Source organism: Caenorhabditis remanei, chromosome V, assembly GCF_010183535.1.
Source record: "Caenorhabditis remanei strain PX506 chromosome V, whole genome shotgun sequence".
NCBI classification, from domain to species: domain Eukaryota; kingdom Metazoa; phylum Nematoda; class Chromadorea; order Rhabditida; family Rhabditidae; genus Caenorhabditis; species Caenorhabditis remanei.
Window position 1 is genome coordinate 3,196,378 of NC_071332.1, and position 17,486 is coordinate 3,213,863.

At 38.6% G+C, this 17,486-nt stretch overlaps 4 protein-coding genes across 4 annotated transcripts; 1 reads left to right on the forward strand and 3 right to left on the reverse strand.

Moving 5' to 3' along the window:
• Window positions 1-139: 139 nt before the first annotated feature.
• On the forward strand, window positions 140-1,531 carry GCK72_017011 (uncharacterized protein; the record flags this gene model as incomplete). Its single annotated transcript, XM_003105874.2, has 4 exons — window positions 140-259; window positions 306-670; window positions 1,238-1,404; window positions 1,449-1,531. The coding sequence occupies 4 exons, from the start codon at window positions 140-142 to the stop codon at window positions 1,529-1,531; spliced, it is 735 nt and encodes a 244-aa protein (XP_003105922.2).
• Window positions 1,532-1,924: 393 nt separating this feature from the next.
• On the reverse strand, window positions 1,925-3,356 carry GCK72_017012 (uncharacterized protein; the record flags this gene model as incomplete). Its single annotated transcript, XM_053731826.1, has 4 exons — window positions 1,925-2,236; window positions 2,895-3,029; window positions 3,081-3,123; window positions 3,313-3,356. The coding sequence occupies 4 exons, from the start codon at window positions 3,354-3,356 to the stop codon at window positions 1,925-1,927; spliced, it is 534 nt and encodes a 177-aa protein (XP_053580739.1).
• A 2,003-nt stretch (window positions 3,357-5,359) lies between these two features.
• Window positions 5,360-7,755, reverse strand: GCK72_017013 (uncharacterized protein; the record flags this gene model as incomplete). The annotated part of the gene is made up of 4 exons (XM_003105878.2): window positions 5,360-5,476; window positions 6,326-6,622; window positions 7,463-7,585; window positions 7,657-7,755. The coding sequence occupies 4 exons, from the start codon at window positions 7,753-7,755 to the stop codon at window positions 5,360-5,362; spliced, it is 636 nt and encodes a 211-aa protein (XP_003105926.2).
• Window positions 7,756-11,953: 4,198 nt separating this feature from the next.
• GCK72_017014 (uncharacterized protein) lies at window positions 11,954-15,012 on the reverse strand (the record flags this gene model as incomplete). The annotated part of the gene is made up of 3 exons (XM_003105821.2): window positions 11,954-11,989; window positions 12,730-12,842; window positions 14,934-15,012. The coding sequence occupies 3 exons, from the start codon at window positions 15,010-15,012 to the stop codon at window positions 11,954-11,956; spliced, it is 228 nt and encodes a 75-aa protein (XP_003105869.2).
• Between the last annotated feature and the right edge of the window lie 2,474 nt (window positions 15,013-17,486).

The following is a 17,486-nucleotide window of genomic DNA, read 5'->3' on the forward strand; positions in this document are numbered from 1 at the left end:
TTCGAACGGATTCATACGACATTTGTTAATTGTCGTTTTATCCCTGATCTCTACCTGCATCTTTACTCCCAGAGGGCTCGTGAACGTTATTTTGTTCTTAACTTTTTTGTTTCTGGTATTGCAAGTTGTTCTGACCATCATGTCTCAGGAAGGTTATTTAAAGGACGGTGGGAAATGTTATAAGATTGGATATCTCGGAGTGTTGCTATGTGCGATAGCTCCCTATCTGGTTTTTGCCAAATATGGAATTGCATCTGAGGTTGGTACCCATTTTCAAGGAATTTGACTTATTCCAATCATTCCAGAACGCAGTATACGGTTTCTACATCTTTCATTTCAAGTCTCTCTTTCTTTATCTTTCATTTATGCTACCCAACACAGAACGCTTAGTTCTTGGTGTAGAAAGGGAACATGAAGACATTTCTGAGTATTTTCGCTCTAATCTACAATGGATTCTAATTATTTTCCTATCTTCTGTGTGGTATTTTAAAGTTTGGTTCAGTCCGTATCCGGTGGTATACTTGCAAATCATGCACACAGCGGTGCAAATCATTGTATTGTCAGATTTCTGGATTGTTTGGTTTGTCGAGCGGAATAAAAGAAAAGTGGAATTGGAGACGAAAAAGGAAGAAGAGAATTTCTGTTTTGAACAGGAGAAGAGCATTTTGAGGTTGGTGGACTATTAGCATGGATGTTGTAGATCAAAAGTGCCTTTTTGTTTTTGTAGTTGACAACTTTTTGATAGCTATTCACGTTTTTGAGATATGCGCAAAACATTGTAAACTTTGGTCGTTTTCAGTTGAAATTGGCCAACTTTAAGAGTGTGACACTGTAATACTGGCTGTACGAAGGTAGAGTTTTATTTTTGTCGTTGACAACTTTTTTGTACGGGCACTCTCTAGCAAGTTACGTATCGACAAAGTTATTCCTCCCTCTAATCAATCATCTCAGTGCGAAAGAGCGCAATTTTTAAGCTGTCGTCTTAAAATGACCATAACTTTCCAGAGTGTCCGCACAAAAACGTTGTCAGCTTCAAAAAAAAAGCTCTTATTTTGGTTTGTTCAATTCGGTAAAGACCTGCTTGGCCAAAGTTAACAACCTTTTGGATGGTACTGTAACCCGACAAGCTTTTAACGGTCTTGCACCTTAGGCACCACCGGATGAGAGGAGGCGAGACGCAGAAAAGCCAACTCAATCTACCAGTAGATTTAGAGCAAAATCATTTAACCTTTTTCAGATACAACAAATTAAAATGCAGCGTCTGCAAATCATTCTACCACGAATCAATTGAGAGAAGAACTCCACAAATGTTAGAATGCAGGCACACGTTTTGTCAAGGATGCACAAAAAAGCTTAGCAAAAACTTGTATATAATCTGCCCCATATGTTGGGAAGACACTAACAGTGAGTTTGACATAAACTTTCTGAAAACTAGAAATCATTTTCAGTTGATGAATTAAAGAAAAACTACGCTCTACTCGGAATCATTCAAGAAATGAAGACGGTTCAACGGAGACGCAGTTTTTCATAGGCTCAATTGTTTCGATTAACAATTTTTGCTAATACGGTTGTATCAATCAAATCGTGTTCTTCGATTTTGCAATTGACAATTTTTTGATAACTATTCAGGCTTCTGAGATATACGCCTTTAAAGTTACGAGGAGAGAGACGCAGAGAAGCTAGATTGTCTGACTTCTCTGGGCTCTCTCTCTCTTTCTTTCTTTTTCTATCTATCTCTAATATATTCTCTAAACGGAAGCTATTCAATCTTTCTTCAGTTTTTGTTTCTCTTGATAGGCAATCGCGCTCCACCGAACCTCCGCAAGCGGTAGAGCGCGTTTCCCCCATTCCCTCATTGTACAATATTTGAAAATTTATTCAATATCTCTCTCTCTCTTTCATATTCCAAATAACATATTCATTTCTATCTAGTCTTCTGCTTCGTCGCCGTCTGTGCTCGAAGGGGCGGAGCTCTCGTCATCGGAGCAATCAGATGAGATTTCAGAACTTCCCACATATCGGTCCATGTCCAGATCTCTGCATCGTATGACACTTTGATGATGTGGAGTGTCGAGATGATCAACTCCTTCGCGTGATGCGGCTTACGGTAGCAGAAGAGAAGGATTCGGTAGATTTTGACGAAGACGTCCGAGAGCACTTCGAACGCCGAGTGAAGGAAACGAACGATGATCATGAGCATGAACATTAACGCCGCCCACAGGATATCGACTATGTCCTGAAATTTGTGTTAGTTGTGTAGATCAAAACTAGGGCTACATTTTTGTAGTTGACAACATTTTGATAGCTATTAACGCTATTGAGATATACGTCTTTAAAGATCCGCAGACAGTTAGGCACTGTCGTGCCTTCTAAACTTTCAAGACGCATATCTCAAAAGCGTGAATAGCTATCAAAAAGTTGTCAATTGCAAAAATGATGATCTAGTTTTGATCTACGCAGCTACATTTATTTTAAAAATTTTTCACCGATTTTGGGATAGCGGCATTGCCTCAAAGTCAACCCAATTATTGAATTTTAGTGAAAATTGCCTTTTTTGAGAGCTTGCTACAGTGTAATTTTTGTACCATTTTCGAAAATTCTTCATGTTTTTTGTAGATCATAAATTGAGCTTTATTTTTGTAGTTGACAATTTTTGTATATGCGCCTTTAAGAAGAGACGCAGACAGTTAGACACTCTCTCCTCTCTGCGTTTCCCCCTCTCTCGTCGTGTCGCCTACCAAACTTTAAACCTCAATATCTCAAAAGCGTGAATAGCTATCAAAAAGTTGTCAACTACAAAAATATAGCCCTATTTTTGATCTGCACAACCGTTTAAGATTCAAAAAATTTATTCTACGTTTTGACCCCAAAACACTGCTTCAAAGTTAACCTACCTTCACCCCAGTAGACTGCACCACTGGCTGAGCATTCCCATCGACGACGGCGGTCTTCATCTCGGTTTTGTTGCTCTTTTCAGATTTTGTAGTTTCAGTTTTTGGGATCGCAGTGCGTGTCGAACTGCTATCCGCCTGGAAGGTGGGGGCGTGGTTAGAGCCAGTGGGGAAGGGGGCGGAGCTTACCATTTTGGAAAAGTTCCGTCGAATTTCTCTGTGTCTAGTAAAACTAAAATAATGAGTGATATTTTAGAAAAGAGAGATTTTAGGAATTGATAAAATCTTTGGAAGATATCTAGAACACGTGATTTTTCGGTGGTAAAAGTCCCAGTTGCATGTCACGCGAATTTTCGCTGCGTAGCGACTCATCGGAGATACGGAGTCGAAAATTAAAAAAAACGTTTTGGCGGAACCGTACAAAGTGGATGGAGCTAAAATCGTCTGAAACGAGCGGTATGGCATTCGAAAAAATTTGCTGCGTAGCGACTCTCTAGGCGATACGGAGTCTACAAGGAAAAACTGTTTGCGCCAAAATTGCGGAAATAGGCAAAGCCGATCCAATTATGAAATGGGCGCCACTCCGAATCACTTTTTGTGTTTTGGCTGCGTAGCGACTCAGGAAGATACGGAGCCACCTATCTCCTCAAGTAGTGCAGTAGAGCGCATTTGCAAACTTTTTTTTGCAAAACATGTGAATAGAGCCTTACTGCGTATCGCGCAGTCGCTGTACATTCGCTGCGTAGCGACTCAAGAAGATACGGAGCTGAGGAAACGCGCGCTACTGAGAACCTCACTGCGTATCTTTTTGTCTATGTATTCACTGCGTAGCGACTCAACAAATTTATTCAAGCCTCCTTCGGCTTCTGAGACATAGGAGTTATCAAATGCGCTCGAATCATTTCCCAAATTCCGCTCCACGACCATATTTCGGCGTCATACGAAACCTTGATCAAGTGCCACGTCGTCACAATCAATTCCTTCGCGTGTTGCGGCTTACGGTAGCAGAAATTGGCAATTCGATAGATTTGGACGAAAAATATGGTGATTTTCTGCAATTTTTTAGTGGATTTTCGGGCAAAAATCGGCTATTTTTATGATTTTTACCTCAATAGCCAAACGAAGAAAGCGAGTAACGATAACCAGAAACGAGATGAGACTAATCCACAAATTTTCGATGACATCCTAAAAAAAATTGTTTGCTGAAAGTTTTTTTTTCTAAAAATTCCAAAATTGTTACCTTAAACCCAGTCTCCCTTGGCGGTTTTCCAGATTTCTTGCTATTGAGCTCCGCGATAATTTCATCGGCATCTGGAGACGAGTCTTTCGGGATTGCGGTTCGAGTTGAATTGGTTTTTGACTGGAAAAATTGAAAGCTCCGCCCCTTTTTGCAGTTTCGCTGCATAGCAACTCAGAACGATACGGAGCGGGCAGAAGCAGCGTGCGGCAAAACTGCAAAAGTGGGCGGAGCCTAACTTTTGATCACTGCGTTAAAATTTCTTGCCTAACGACTCAAAAGGATACGGAGCCAAAAGAGTCGGTGAAAGAACTGCAAAAAGTGGGCGGAGCCAAAATCATTTGAAACGGGCGCCTCAAACTTTGTTGCGTAGCGACTCAAAAAGATACGGAGCCATACGAAGCCAGTCAAAAAAATGTGCGGCAAAACTGCTAAAGTGGGCGGAGCCTAATTTTAGAGCACTGCGTCAAACTTTGCTGCGTAGCGATTAAAAATGATACTGAGCCAAACGAAGTCAGTCAAAAAAGCGTGCAGCGAAATTGCAAAATGTGGGCGGAGCCTAGCAGTAGGCACACAAATTAAATCTGATTGAATCCTGCTGTTTTGAGTCATAGTGAATTCGCTGCGTAGCGACTCAGAGCATGCGGCAAAACTGCAAAAAACGGGGGCGGAGCCTGATTCATCTGAAAACGAAAGGAACATTTTCGCTGCGTAGCGACTCAGAGTTACGATACGGAGCCTAATAGTAATAGAGCACGTCTGCACACTCCCTCAGAGGCAAATCCAAATGAGGCTCCGCCCATTTTTCGGCGCATACTTCTTGCGGTAAAGTGGGCGGAGCTGCAGACTCACCATTTTTCTTTTTCTTTTCCCACCAAGTTTCCTGTCAGACCAAGTTAATGACGAGTTTCAGAATGTGCCGAAAATTTTTTTTTGTTGAAAAAATCATTTTTTCGAGGAAAAAAATTTAGAGCGTTCCTCCGGTGCCCTAGCCCCAAGTTCTCGCCAAACTTTTTTTTAATGAAAACCAATTTCAGACAAAAAATGTATACTAGAAAAAAAGCACTACCTGTGAGCAGAAAAAAAGAAAGAGGGGAGCTCAAAAAATCAAGTTTTTAAGTGAAAATACGATAATTTTTTTTGGCAAAAATCAATCAATAAAGGGGACTAGATAAGTACGGATCACAGTCACAACGAAAAAAAAATGAAAGAAAAATGAAGAAATTGAGCTCTAAGCCTGCGAGTTTCCAGCCTCGACGACGGTCTTCGGCTCGTTCTCGCCTCGCCACGCCTTCAATTTGAAAATGGTGTCGATGGCGAAGAGGACGGTCAGGGCGACGCAAATGATCTGAAAAATGAATGTTCGAGAATGTTCGAGAACGTTCAAGAATGTTGGAGAATGTTTGAGAATGTTCAATAATGTTGGAGAATGTTCGAGAATGTTCAAGAATCTGAATAAAAGTCAGTCGGTAGCCTAGCAACTGACAACCCGGCCATCGTTTAACAAGAAACGAAACAAAATTATACGGAGCCAAACGAAGCCGGTGAAAAAAAGCGTGCGGCAAAACTGCAAAAAGTGGGCGGAGCCTAGCTGTAGGTAGATTTGAGCCTTGAGTCGAACGAATTCGCTGCGTTGCGACTCAGTACGATACGGAACTGATATAAGGAGCATGCGGCAAAACAATTTGAATTTGCGTACTAATAGGCTCCGTATCGTTTTGAGTCGCAATGCAACGAAATCTAACGTCGACCTACTAGATGCTCTTTGTCAGTTTTCAGATGAATTAGGCTCCATTCGCACTTTTTGCAGTTTTGCCGCTTTTGAGTCGCTACGCAGCGAATTCGTCATGACTCAAAACGGGATTCAATCAGATTCAATTACCTAACATTTCGGAGCATTCTGAATGTTCCGGAAGGTTTTCGCTGCGTAGCAACTCGATAAGATACGGAGCCTCCTACCTCCCCTGATGGTGCGGTAGAGCGCATTTGCAAAGATGATCAGATTCAACTCTTTTTTGCAACCTCACTGCGTAATCTGGTCTGCGTATCCTGGTCTGCGTATTAACTGCGTAGCGACTCAACAAAATACGTAGTTAAAAAAGCATTTATGCAAGCCTCCTTTACTTTCTGAGATATCGGAACCTTCCCGAACATTCCCGAATATTCTTCAACATTCTAAAAAATCCTGTCAACTCACAGCGGTCATGATAGCAGCTCCACGTCCGTCGGTTCCCCAGCTTGCGGATAAATGAACCATCAACCAGATCGAGATGAAATAGAGCAGACTGTTGAGTCCGTAGAAGAGGAGTTCCACGACAATCAGTCCCTCTCTAGTGGCCTCATCGTTCAGTGTCAAGTGTGGGAAGACGACGTATCCGAGGAGAAGACCGGTCACAATCAGAAGGCATTCAAAGGAGATGTGCTCGGTCCACGCGGCAGTCGTTGTACGACGGTCAGAACAGATGGCCAGGATGAACGCGATTGAGGAGAGCGCCTGGAATTGGTGGAATTTAAATTTAAATATCTTTTTTTTAGTATGGTTGTATAGATCAAATCTAAAGCTACATATTTGTAGTTGACAACTTTTTGATAGCTCTTCCCACTTTTGAGATATCTGCCTTCAAAGTTAGGTTCTGGAGCGAGAAACGCAGACAGTCAGACACTCTCGCTTCTCTGCGTCTCTCTCTCGCCGCCTGTTTTATAAGGCGGATAACTCAAAACCCTGCAGAGCTAGAAAAAAGTTGTCAACTACATAAATACAGTCCTGGATTTGGTCTACATGGTCATTTTAGTTTCACAAAACTAGGAGAAATGCGGGAGGCGTGGCTTACAGGGTCGTTTTCAACTTTAAAAAAAAATTTCAATGGTTTTGTCTTTAATTATAAAATTTTGAGATTCTAGTCTGATTATGCGCTCTAGTGACTATAAAAAGAGCTCAAAATTCACTGATTTTGAAAAAGTAACTTCATTTTTCAACTAGTCGGTACGGCGCCTCATATTGACCAATTTTTTCAATTTCGCATTCGTTTTGTAGATCAAAACTAGTACTTTATTTTTGTAGTTGACAACTTTTTGATAGCTATTCACGCGCTCAAGATACGCCGCTTTGAAGTTAAGCACTGTGAGGAGAGACGCAGAGAAGCTAGAGTGTCTGACTGTCTGCGTCTCCCTCCCCCTTTCATTCTGGCAACTAAACTTTAAAGCCGCGTATCTCAAAAACGTGAATAGCTATCAAAAATCTGTAAACTACAATAATGAAGCCCTAGTTTTGATCTACACAACCATTTTAATTTCAGAACTATCAAACTACAAGTTAGACCTAGAAAAAACTCACAATCTCAGCAATCTTCAACACTCCAGGAAGTGTTGCCAAGTATCCAGTGTTGAGTTGTCCCTGACGGTTGGTCGGGATGATTTTCACCTTATTAGCCATATGGAATTGAATCTTCTTCTTCTCCTGAAACACAATATTTAGTTTGGATAGTACCCTGTAGAGCCCCGCCCCCAAAAAATTTTAGTATCCGGAACCTTCTTGGGAGAAGCGTCAGGGCGGGTGATGTCATCCGAATGCGGTAAGTCCTTAGCGGGTCCCAGCTCGACAGTTGTACCCTCCTCGGTTCTCATCATGATTCTAAGGATTACGGTTTTTATGTGGAAAAAGTTTTGGCGCAAGAAGGGAGAAGAAAAAGAATTCCTTTATTGTCAAAAATGACAAAAAAAAACAATTTTTGGTTTCCTGACAAAAGGAACAAAAGCATAAAGTTCCTATACGTGTCTCTAATAAAAGAAAATAAATAAATTGTCTTTCGGTGACCTGGTTTTCGACGCAAAAGTGACAGATATAGTAATGTAGAAAAGAAGAAGAAGAGGAGATGCGGAATGATGATAGTCTCGAAGGAAGGGTCGAGAAGAAGAAGAAAAAGAACAGAGATGAGAGATCGAGATGACAACACAGAAAGACTATTGTACTTGTACATGGGGAGAACTTTTTATAGAGAAGCAAATTGAGAAGGAAAGATGGTAAAGGAGACTGAAGTTATATTTTTCTAATTACAGATTTCGACACCAAGCCAGTTTAGAACGTACATATCTCAAAAGCGTAAAGAGCAATCGAAAAACCGTCAACTATAATACAAAAATGGAGATCTGGGTTAGATCTATAAGACCGATACAGTTTTGAGGTAGTTGAAAATCATGGAGCCAGTTTTTTTTTCAATAACCTTAAAGATGCGATACTTCAGAAAAATCTAGGAAACTTTTATTATTGATGCATTGTTTTAAACGCTACAATTCCCACTCTTCTGACTCAAAATGAGCTTTCGTTAAAGAGGTTTTCCACGCGGCCGTGTAGTCCTCTCGGACAAGTTTTTCTGCTAAATTTCTGTTTCCCTACTTTTTCCAACTAATTTCTGTAGTTATCACTATTTTCATTGAAAAAATAGGAAAAAACACACTTTTCAGGGCCGGGCCAAGCCGGGCCTGGATAATTGGCGCCAAAATTCGTACTTCAAATTTTCCGAATTTTTTGAAATTTTCTGAATCCTTCTCCCAAAAAAGTCAAATTTACGACTATGATTCTGAATCAGAAGAAATTCTGAAAAATCATTCGAAAATGTTCTTCGATTAAAAATGTCACTATAAAACTGGTTGACGTGAAACGCTTTAGACAAGAATTAATTTTTTTTTAAACAGTCAATTTAAAAAAAATTCTCAGTGGCCCCACGATTTCCAACTACCTCAAAACTATATTGGTCTTGTAGATCAAACCCAGATCTTCATTTTCGTAGTTGACAACTTTTCCATAACTATTCAAACTTTTGAGATACCAGCGTTCTAAGCTGGTGGTCGGCTAGAGGCGCAGATATGTGAGGCGCTCTCGCTTCTCTGCGACCTCTCTCTCACATCTTTAAAGACGCATATCTCAAAAGCGTGAATAGCTATCAAAAAGTTGTTGACTACAAAAATGGAGAGCTAGTTTTGATCTACACAACCAATATAAGTTTGAATAGCTCTAACACGGAGACACTGTCTCAAAGTCTGATATGAAAAAAAATCACATTCATAGTAAAATTGAAGTTCCGCTTCATGAACCTCCATAATAGTAAGTGGTCATGACATGTACAAATACCAGAAGTGATGTCTCACATTCCAAAAGTATGTATTATATGTTTAGTGGAGAGGGGAGGAAGTCACTGAAATAACAAAAGGGTCATGTTCCCTCAAGTATCCGGAAATGGAGGAGAGACGGGAGACGGGAGGGAGAGAAAAGACCTTGAATGATATTTCTTCTTCGTCTTCTTCTTATTTCGGGGTGATAAAACAATAAAACAAACGAAAAATATGTACAATGTTCTCTTTTTGTTGGTTTTTCTACTTTGGGGGTGAATACAATGAGGAATCGTGAAAACATCTTGCTTTAAAATTATATTGATTTTGTAGATCAAAACAAGCTCTACATTTTTGTAGTTGACGGTTTTTCGATTGCTCCTCACGCTTTCGAGATATGCGCCTTTAAAGATAGAACGATGAGAGAGCGTGCAAAAAGAGGAGGGTGTCTAGCTTCTCTGCGTCTCCCCCACCTTCTCCCTCTCGTCTCCAGAGATGCCTGACTTTGAAGACGCATATCTCAGCGGGGTGAATAGCTATGAAAAAGTTGTCAACTACAAAAATATAGAGCTAGCTTTGATCTACACAACTATAGCAAATTCATCAAAATTGAACAGTTCCAGACACCACGGCACTGTCTCAAAGTAAGGGATTCTAAAACTTACGATTTTTCTCAATGTTCTCTATAATTTTAACAACAAAAAAAAGTGTCATCCTTGAAACTCTATACTTTTGTTGTCTACTTTTTCTATTCTTATATTTTCCGACTGGGTGGTTTAGGAGAAAGAGGATCAGAGAAGGGAGAGGCAGGTGTGGTAGAAAAGGTGTGTCATTTCTCTATTTTTCATAAAAATAGGTGATATCACACATAGTGTTTTCTCTTAAATTGAAACATGACATGAAACATCTATTGAATAGTTGAAAACAATATGAAGGAAGAATTGTTGGAAAATATTTCAGTGGACAATGAAAATGGTGGAAACGATACATTTTGAAATTGTATTGATTTTGTTAATCAAAAATAGGGCTACATTTTTGTAGTTGACAACTTTTTGGTAATTCTTCACGCTTTCGAGATACAACCGGTCAAAGTTTGTCACCTGGAAGAAGAGACGCAGAGAAGTCAGACGCTCTAGCTTCTGCGTCTTTCACCCCCTCTCTCTCCTTCTACTTCGCTATCTTTAAAGACGTATATCTCAAAAGCGTGAATAGATATCAAAAAGTTGTCAACTGCAAAAATAAAGAACAAGTTTTGATCTACACAACAAATATAATTTTAAACAGTTTCAACAATTCTGGGCATTATGGCACTGCTTTAAAGTCATTCTTCAACTTTTAACAGTTTTCTCATTGTTTTTGCTATAAAAGTAAAGATTTTGGCGCATTTTGAGCCAAAAAAATAAATTTCATCATGAAAACGGTTGAGGTGGACTTCAGTTGAAAAAAAAACCGCAGAATTCAAAAAGTTGCCACGTGGTTCAAAGCATCACAAATGACTCAAAATATGATGATTTTTCTTATAGATCAAATTTAGATCTCCATTTTTGTAACTGTCAACTTTTTGATAGCTAATCACGCTTTCGAGATACAACCGGTCAAAGTTTGTCACCTGGAAGAGGAGACGCAGAGAAGTCAGACGGTCTAGCTTCTCTGCGTCTCCTCCCTCTCATTCTACTTCGCTCATTCTACTTCGCAATCTTTAAAGGCTTATATCTCAAAACCTAGAAGAGCTAGAGAAAAACCGTCAACTGCAAAAATGAAGATCTTGGTTTTATCTACACAATCAATATAAATTCAACACAATTTTCCAGCACAGTGACGTCACGAGGCTCCTTCAAAACACCTAATGCATGTTTTATGGCATTAAGTTGCTATCCATAAGCTAGTAAGTAGGAAATTATAAAAAACTTAAAAAAAGATAGTATAATGTTTGGTCTTGAACTGTACATATAACCTGAATGACCAAGTTTTAGAAAATTCAAAACCTGGCAACACAATAGAAATTACCATATCAAAAAATCATACAAAACATTTTCTATAAACTTTTTCTTACAAAACCAAAAACCCCAACAAGACAAATGATAAGAAGGTGTGGTCTCTCTCTCTTTCCATCTTCTTTTCATTCATTCACAAAAAATGTAACAAATTTAGTCTATTACCTTTTCGTGAATTTGCCAGATGCGAATTTCGATTCAGAAAAGTAGTAGGGAGAGGGGGAAGGACAGGTAAATAAATAACTGGTAGAATAACGGAGAGGACACTGAATCCCCCTACCTATCCGGATAACCGGATTTCAGCTGGATACTCTCAATTATACATACACACATCATTTTTGATGATGACATGATCAGAGGGAGGAGGAGGGAATAAACATGTCCATTTTTTTTATTTTGGAAGTAGTAGAAGGTAGGACATATGGTGAAGATGGATTAGGACAACCTGTACTGAGTATCGTCATTAGTAGGGATAGCTAAACAGAGTCGCTATGCAGTGAACTCGAATATAGGTAAGATTTGTATATGGAGCGTTTCGAATGAACAAAATTACCTTTTTAAAGGCAAAACAGTGTGGTATAATGTAACCTAACTTTATAAAAACAAGTGATTTTTAGGCCGCATGAAAAAAATTTTTAGACTAAACTATAGAATGTGTGTTCTATCTCAAACAACACAACTATTTCTCAAAAAAAGTTTTTTTTTCTCAAAAAAAAAGGTAAATTTTAACAGCTTGCCACGAAGTCAATTTCAATGTTTATCTTAAACTTTTGTTATTTTTAGGTAGATCAAGTCTAAATATACATTTTTGCAGTTGACAACTTTTTGATAGCTATTCACGCTTTCGAAATATGCGCTTCTAAAGATAGACAGATGTGAGAGAGAGAGAGACGCAGAAAGTTAGCGCGTCTGCTTTCTCTGCGTCTCCCCCCACTCTCTCCCTCTCGCCGCCAGAGGTGCCTAACTTCAAAGACGCATATCTCAAAATCAAGAAAAGCTAGAGGGAAAGTGTCAACTAAAAAAATGTAGCCCGGTTTTTGTTCTATACAAAATATGTTGAATGTTTGAAAATGGACATAAAATGAGTCCATGGCGTTTCTTCAAAAAATTGAAAAAAAAAGTTTTTCGTCAAAATACATAAGGGTTTAAACAGAGTATAGGTTCTCTGACCTACAAAAAAACCTGGTCTAAGCCAAAAAATATTTGTTTTTTTTTTGGTCAGGGGACGGCGTAGTCAACACGTTAAACGTGAAGCATCAAAATTCAGTGCCTTAGCAGGGATACGGTAGAAAGTGCGCTCTACTGATTAGAGCTTCAAGATTCAGTAGATTCCAAGGGGGATATGAAAACGCGCTTTAATGATAAGTGGATTCTGAGAAACTTTTCTCTCATAACACCTTGCCATTAAGCAACTGCTCCCTCTCCTCAGCATTTTTTTTCTTATTATCTGTTCGCGGGGGCAGGTGTCATCCCTCCCGCGGGGGGACCCTCTCAAACGTACCACAGTTTGTGTCTCGGTGGTGCCGTCCGGTTTGCGGATTGTGATAATATCTGTCTCGCTCATGTCTTCCACTGGATGCTCCTGAAAACTGGCGGCCGCTCGACGCACTTCTCCTGCAAAATGAGGAAAAGATGGGTGTGTTGAGATGGAATGGGGGGGGGGGGGGGTAGGTGAGAGGTGTGTGTGATATGAAAAGGTCACAAATCAGTCATTGAGAGATAGGGAACATGTCTTGAGACATTTGACCTCAAAATATCAAATCTGAATTGATTTTAAAGGTTTTTAATAAAATTATCGTTAAAAACTCACTAGGAAAGGCCCTCGAGTTAGTGTGGAGATATGGGACGTGACTTATATCATTGGAAAGCTGAGAAAACGCTGATTTCAAATATATTTTCAGCTTTTGCCCTCGAGATTTGGTATTCAAGAAAAACGGGATCAAAGAATGGACCACCTAACAAGTCATTACCTTACCGACGTGTGTAAAACGTCCCATAATTCCACACTGACTCGGTGACCTTCCCTGGTCAGACTACGGTACTGCGCCACCGGAAATTCCCTTATTACGAGTTTACTACCAGCTTGTAGATCAAACCAAGTGCTACATTTTTGTAGTTGACAACTTTTTGATAGCTATTCTTCATTTTCAGATATACCGGTTTTCAGTGCCTAACTTTGACACCCAGTCTCCACCCCGTAACAACTTTTTATTGTTCCAAAATTATTATTATTTTGTAGATCAAAACTAGCTTTACATTTTTGTAGTTGACAACTTTTTGATAGCTATTCACGCTTTTGAGATATAACACTTCAAACTTAAGGAGCGAGAGAGCGTGCAAAAAGAGGAGGGTGTCTCGCTTCTCTGCGTCTCCCCCAGTCTCTCTCTCTCCTGCCGCCAGAGCTGCCTATCTTTAATGGCTCATATCTCAGCGGGGGGAATAGCTATCAAAAAATTTCCAACAACAAAAATTATCAGCTAGACTTTGACTTTACAGTAAGCAAAAAAGTTTTGAAATCCAACAAGTTTTCAACTAACTACGCCCTATCAAAGTGGACTAATCAACACAAGAATTTCAATTCTTTAAAACCCCAAAAAATTAATTTTCTGACAAAAGCGATTAAAGGGAAGTGATAATTAGAACGAATCAAAAGAAAATTATCTCTCCGAAATGTGAAACAAAAAAAACGGACTGTCCATACCCATTTTCTTGTTTTGAAGGGGGAGAGAGGTGATAAGAAAGATGAGAAGAAAGGAGATGATTCGTCTTGAAAAGGTCAGAAAAAGAAGGCGTTGTAATTTTTTTCTAGAAAAAAAGAAGGCAATTTTTGGGCGTTTGATCTACATAACTGTTCGAAAAATTGTGGGCGTAACTGCCCAGAAATGAAATCTGAGTTGTTCAAAATTAAGTTCGATTAGTAGACCGAAATCAGGGCTACATTTCTGCAATTCACAACTTTTTGATAGGTATTCACGCTTTTGAGATATGCGCTTTCAAAGTTAGTAGAGAGAAAGAGAGGAGAGAGACGCAGACACTCTAGCTTCTCTGCGTCTCTAACATCGCCCTCTTCTCTCCTGTTGCCAGGTACCAATATTCAAAGGCTCATATCTCGAAACCTAGCAGGGCTATCAAAAAGTTGTCAACTGCAAAAATGTAGCTCTATTTTTGATCTACACAATAAATATAAATTCAATGTGCTAAAACAATTAGAAACACTGTGAAAATTTGGTGAAAAACCTTTTTTTATCATATTAAATTTTAAGCACGATTCTTCTAATTCCAGAAATTGTATTTGAAAATGTCAAAAAACAATAATTTTCCTTTCTTCTTTTTCATGATTTGGCAAGACACAGACAATCAGACACTCTCGCTTCTCTGCGTCTCTCCCCTCGTCCTCTACTCTCTTGTTGTCAGGTACCAATCTTTAAAGGCTCATATCTCGAAACCTAGCAGAGCTATCAAAAAACTGCCAACTACAAAAATGTAGCCCTATTTTTGATCTACACAATTAATATGAATTTTAACATGTCGGACAATCAAGAGTGTAGTTACAGGCTTTTGAAAACAACCAAGGTCTCTAAACTGGGTAACTAACAAGACAAAATCAAACAAAGTGTATGTAACTATTTTCAAAAACTGAAAAACAGAAAAATGCTGCTACACAAGACAAGAACTAATCCGAAAGTCAAACTCCTCGAAAAATACCTTCAACAGGAATGGCTGCCGTGTAATTGAGCGTATTTCGAAGTGCCGTCGACACTGATTTCTTTTCGTCAGAAGACATTTTTTTAGTAAATGATGAAAATGAAATGACTGAATGATTTGAAAAAAGAGAACAGTGTAACAAAATTGGGCTACATAGAGAAGAGAAAGTAAAGAAAAGTTCTGATTTGTATCGAAAAAAAGAGAAACAAAATGTTGACTAAAAACAGACAGCATAACAAAAACAGCAAAAAGATAGTTGTTTTCACGAGGGTAGCAAATGCGCTCTATTGATAAAGTCGCATTATGGAATCTGAGTTTAGCAATGGAGCGCACTATACTCAATTTCTGAAATTTTGATAGAACTAGTGAAAAATGCGTCAATGTGGTGCATCTGTACTAAAACTATAATTTCTCGAAAACCTATAAGTCGAATTGGCTGAAAATTGGCAGAAGTGTTAAGGAAAACACGATTAATATAAATAGAGCAAGATTTTTCATAAAATTAATTTCTAAATTCAGAAAAATGCCAAAAAGTTGAGCAGCTAGTTCACAGTGGAGTTTAATGGTGCATCGACACTAAAATTTAAAATTTCTCAAAAACTAGAAAAGCTAAATTGCTGAAAATTGTCTGAAACACTAAAGAAATATTGCTTAACACGAATAAACCAAGATATTCTCAAAAATATAGGTCTAAATATCCAAAAAATCTTTTTTTTTAATTGGAAACTAACAAACCAAAAAAATGGTGCATCTGCCCTATTTCAAATTGGAATTTCTCAAAAATTTGTGAATGAAAATTGCTGAAAATTGTTTGAAACACTAATTAAACATTGCTCAACAAGAATATAGCAAAATATTCTAGAAAAAATCGTTCTAAATTTCAGAAAAAACCAAAAAAATTGAGCAACCCGTGAAAATGGTGCATCTACCCTATTTCAAAGTGGAATTTCTCAAAAATTTCTGAATGAAACTTGCTGAAAATTGTCTGGACCCATATTTGGGACATGCTGATTAAGAATATTCAAAAATAGTTTATGTTTGACAACGGATTCTCTAAGCTACAACTCCAGCTCCAATCACACCCTCAAAAAACTCAAAAACTGAGCCATGAGCCCGTAAACTCAACGAAAAAAAAACTTTTTGGAGCATCATCTTTAACTTTTTTGTCTTCTTCTCGTGGTATACACTGTTTGTTCAGCAATAGAGATTGAACGGGAAAGAGAATGGAATGAAGAAGATGGTTTTTGGCAGGAAGGGAAGCACTTGAGAGAGAGAGACGAAATAGTGTGGCAATTGGAGAGACGCAGAGAAAAAAGAAAAAAGGTTTTCAGTTCCAAGTGACAATAGTTCGTAAGGGGGATTCGAGAACTTTCAAACTTTATCAAATCAGAATCTGTTTTCTCTGCGTCTCTCAATTCTATATACTCTCTCGTTGGTGATAAGGGGGGGGGGATGGCTAATGATTGATTTGTTTCTTTTCTTTTTTTTGGAATTAATTTGCCAGACGGTACACAACGACACAAATAAAAAAGATACCTATAATGGAGGAGAGGTAGTAATGTTCCAAGCGGGTTGCTGGCAGATGAGTAAGCATGTCTAGTGAGGGGTCATCTTGTGTGAAAAGGGGGGAATATTAGATATTATTAAAATATTCAGAATTTGCGAGGAGACGACGTCACGCAATTCGAGGGTGGGCAGGTTTATGACAAGGGAGAAGGAAATAGATTATTGATCTACATGAAAATGATACATAGCGGAAACCACTTAGCAAAAGATAAATAGTGTTCAACAGGCAAAAACAAATGGTCGCGTTATGAAGGTATGGTGCCAATTTTCTAGCGATGGGTTGTTTTTGAAATTAATATGGTTTTGTAGATTAAGAATAGGGCTTTATTTTTGTAGTTGAAAGTTTTCCGATAGCTCTTCACGCTTTTGAGATATGCGCCTTTAAAGATGGCGAAGCAGAATGAGAGGGAGGAGACGCAGAGAAGTTAGAGTGTCTGGTTTCTCGGCGTCTCTTTCTCTTTCTTTTTGAGCGACTGACGGATATAAGTATTTTTTCAATAAAAAAGTGTGTTTCTGCTGAAGTTTATTGAAAATCGATCATAAAAAAATATGAAGTAACTGCAAAAAAATGTTTTTGTCAGTAAAAAATAGCTGAACTTTGAAAGAGAGCAGTAAGCTTGTAATTTATCCCACAATTTTGAATTTAATATAGTCTTGTAGATTGAAACTAGGGCTTTATTTTTGTAGTTGACAACTTTTTGATAGCTCCGCCCACTTTTGAAATATACACCTTTGAAGATGCGAGTAGTAAAAGGAAGAGGAAGAGGGAGATAGACAGAGAGACGCAGAGATGTTAGAGTGTCTGCTTTCTCTCCGTCTCTCTCTTTCTCAATACCACCACTATCAAAACCCATTCACAGAAAATAATCATATTACAGATTATATTTCTGAACTGATGAAAAGGAAACCAGGTACAGAAAAACAGGTTTCCGTTCAAAATTGGGGTCATTTTTGATAAGGTGTAACTAGCTCAGATTTTGCACCACA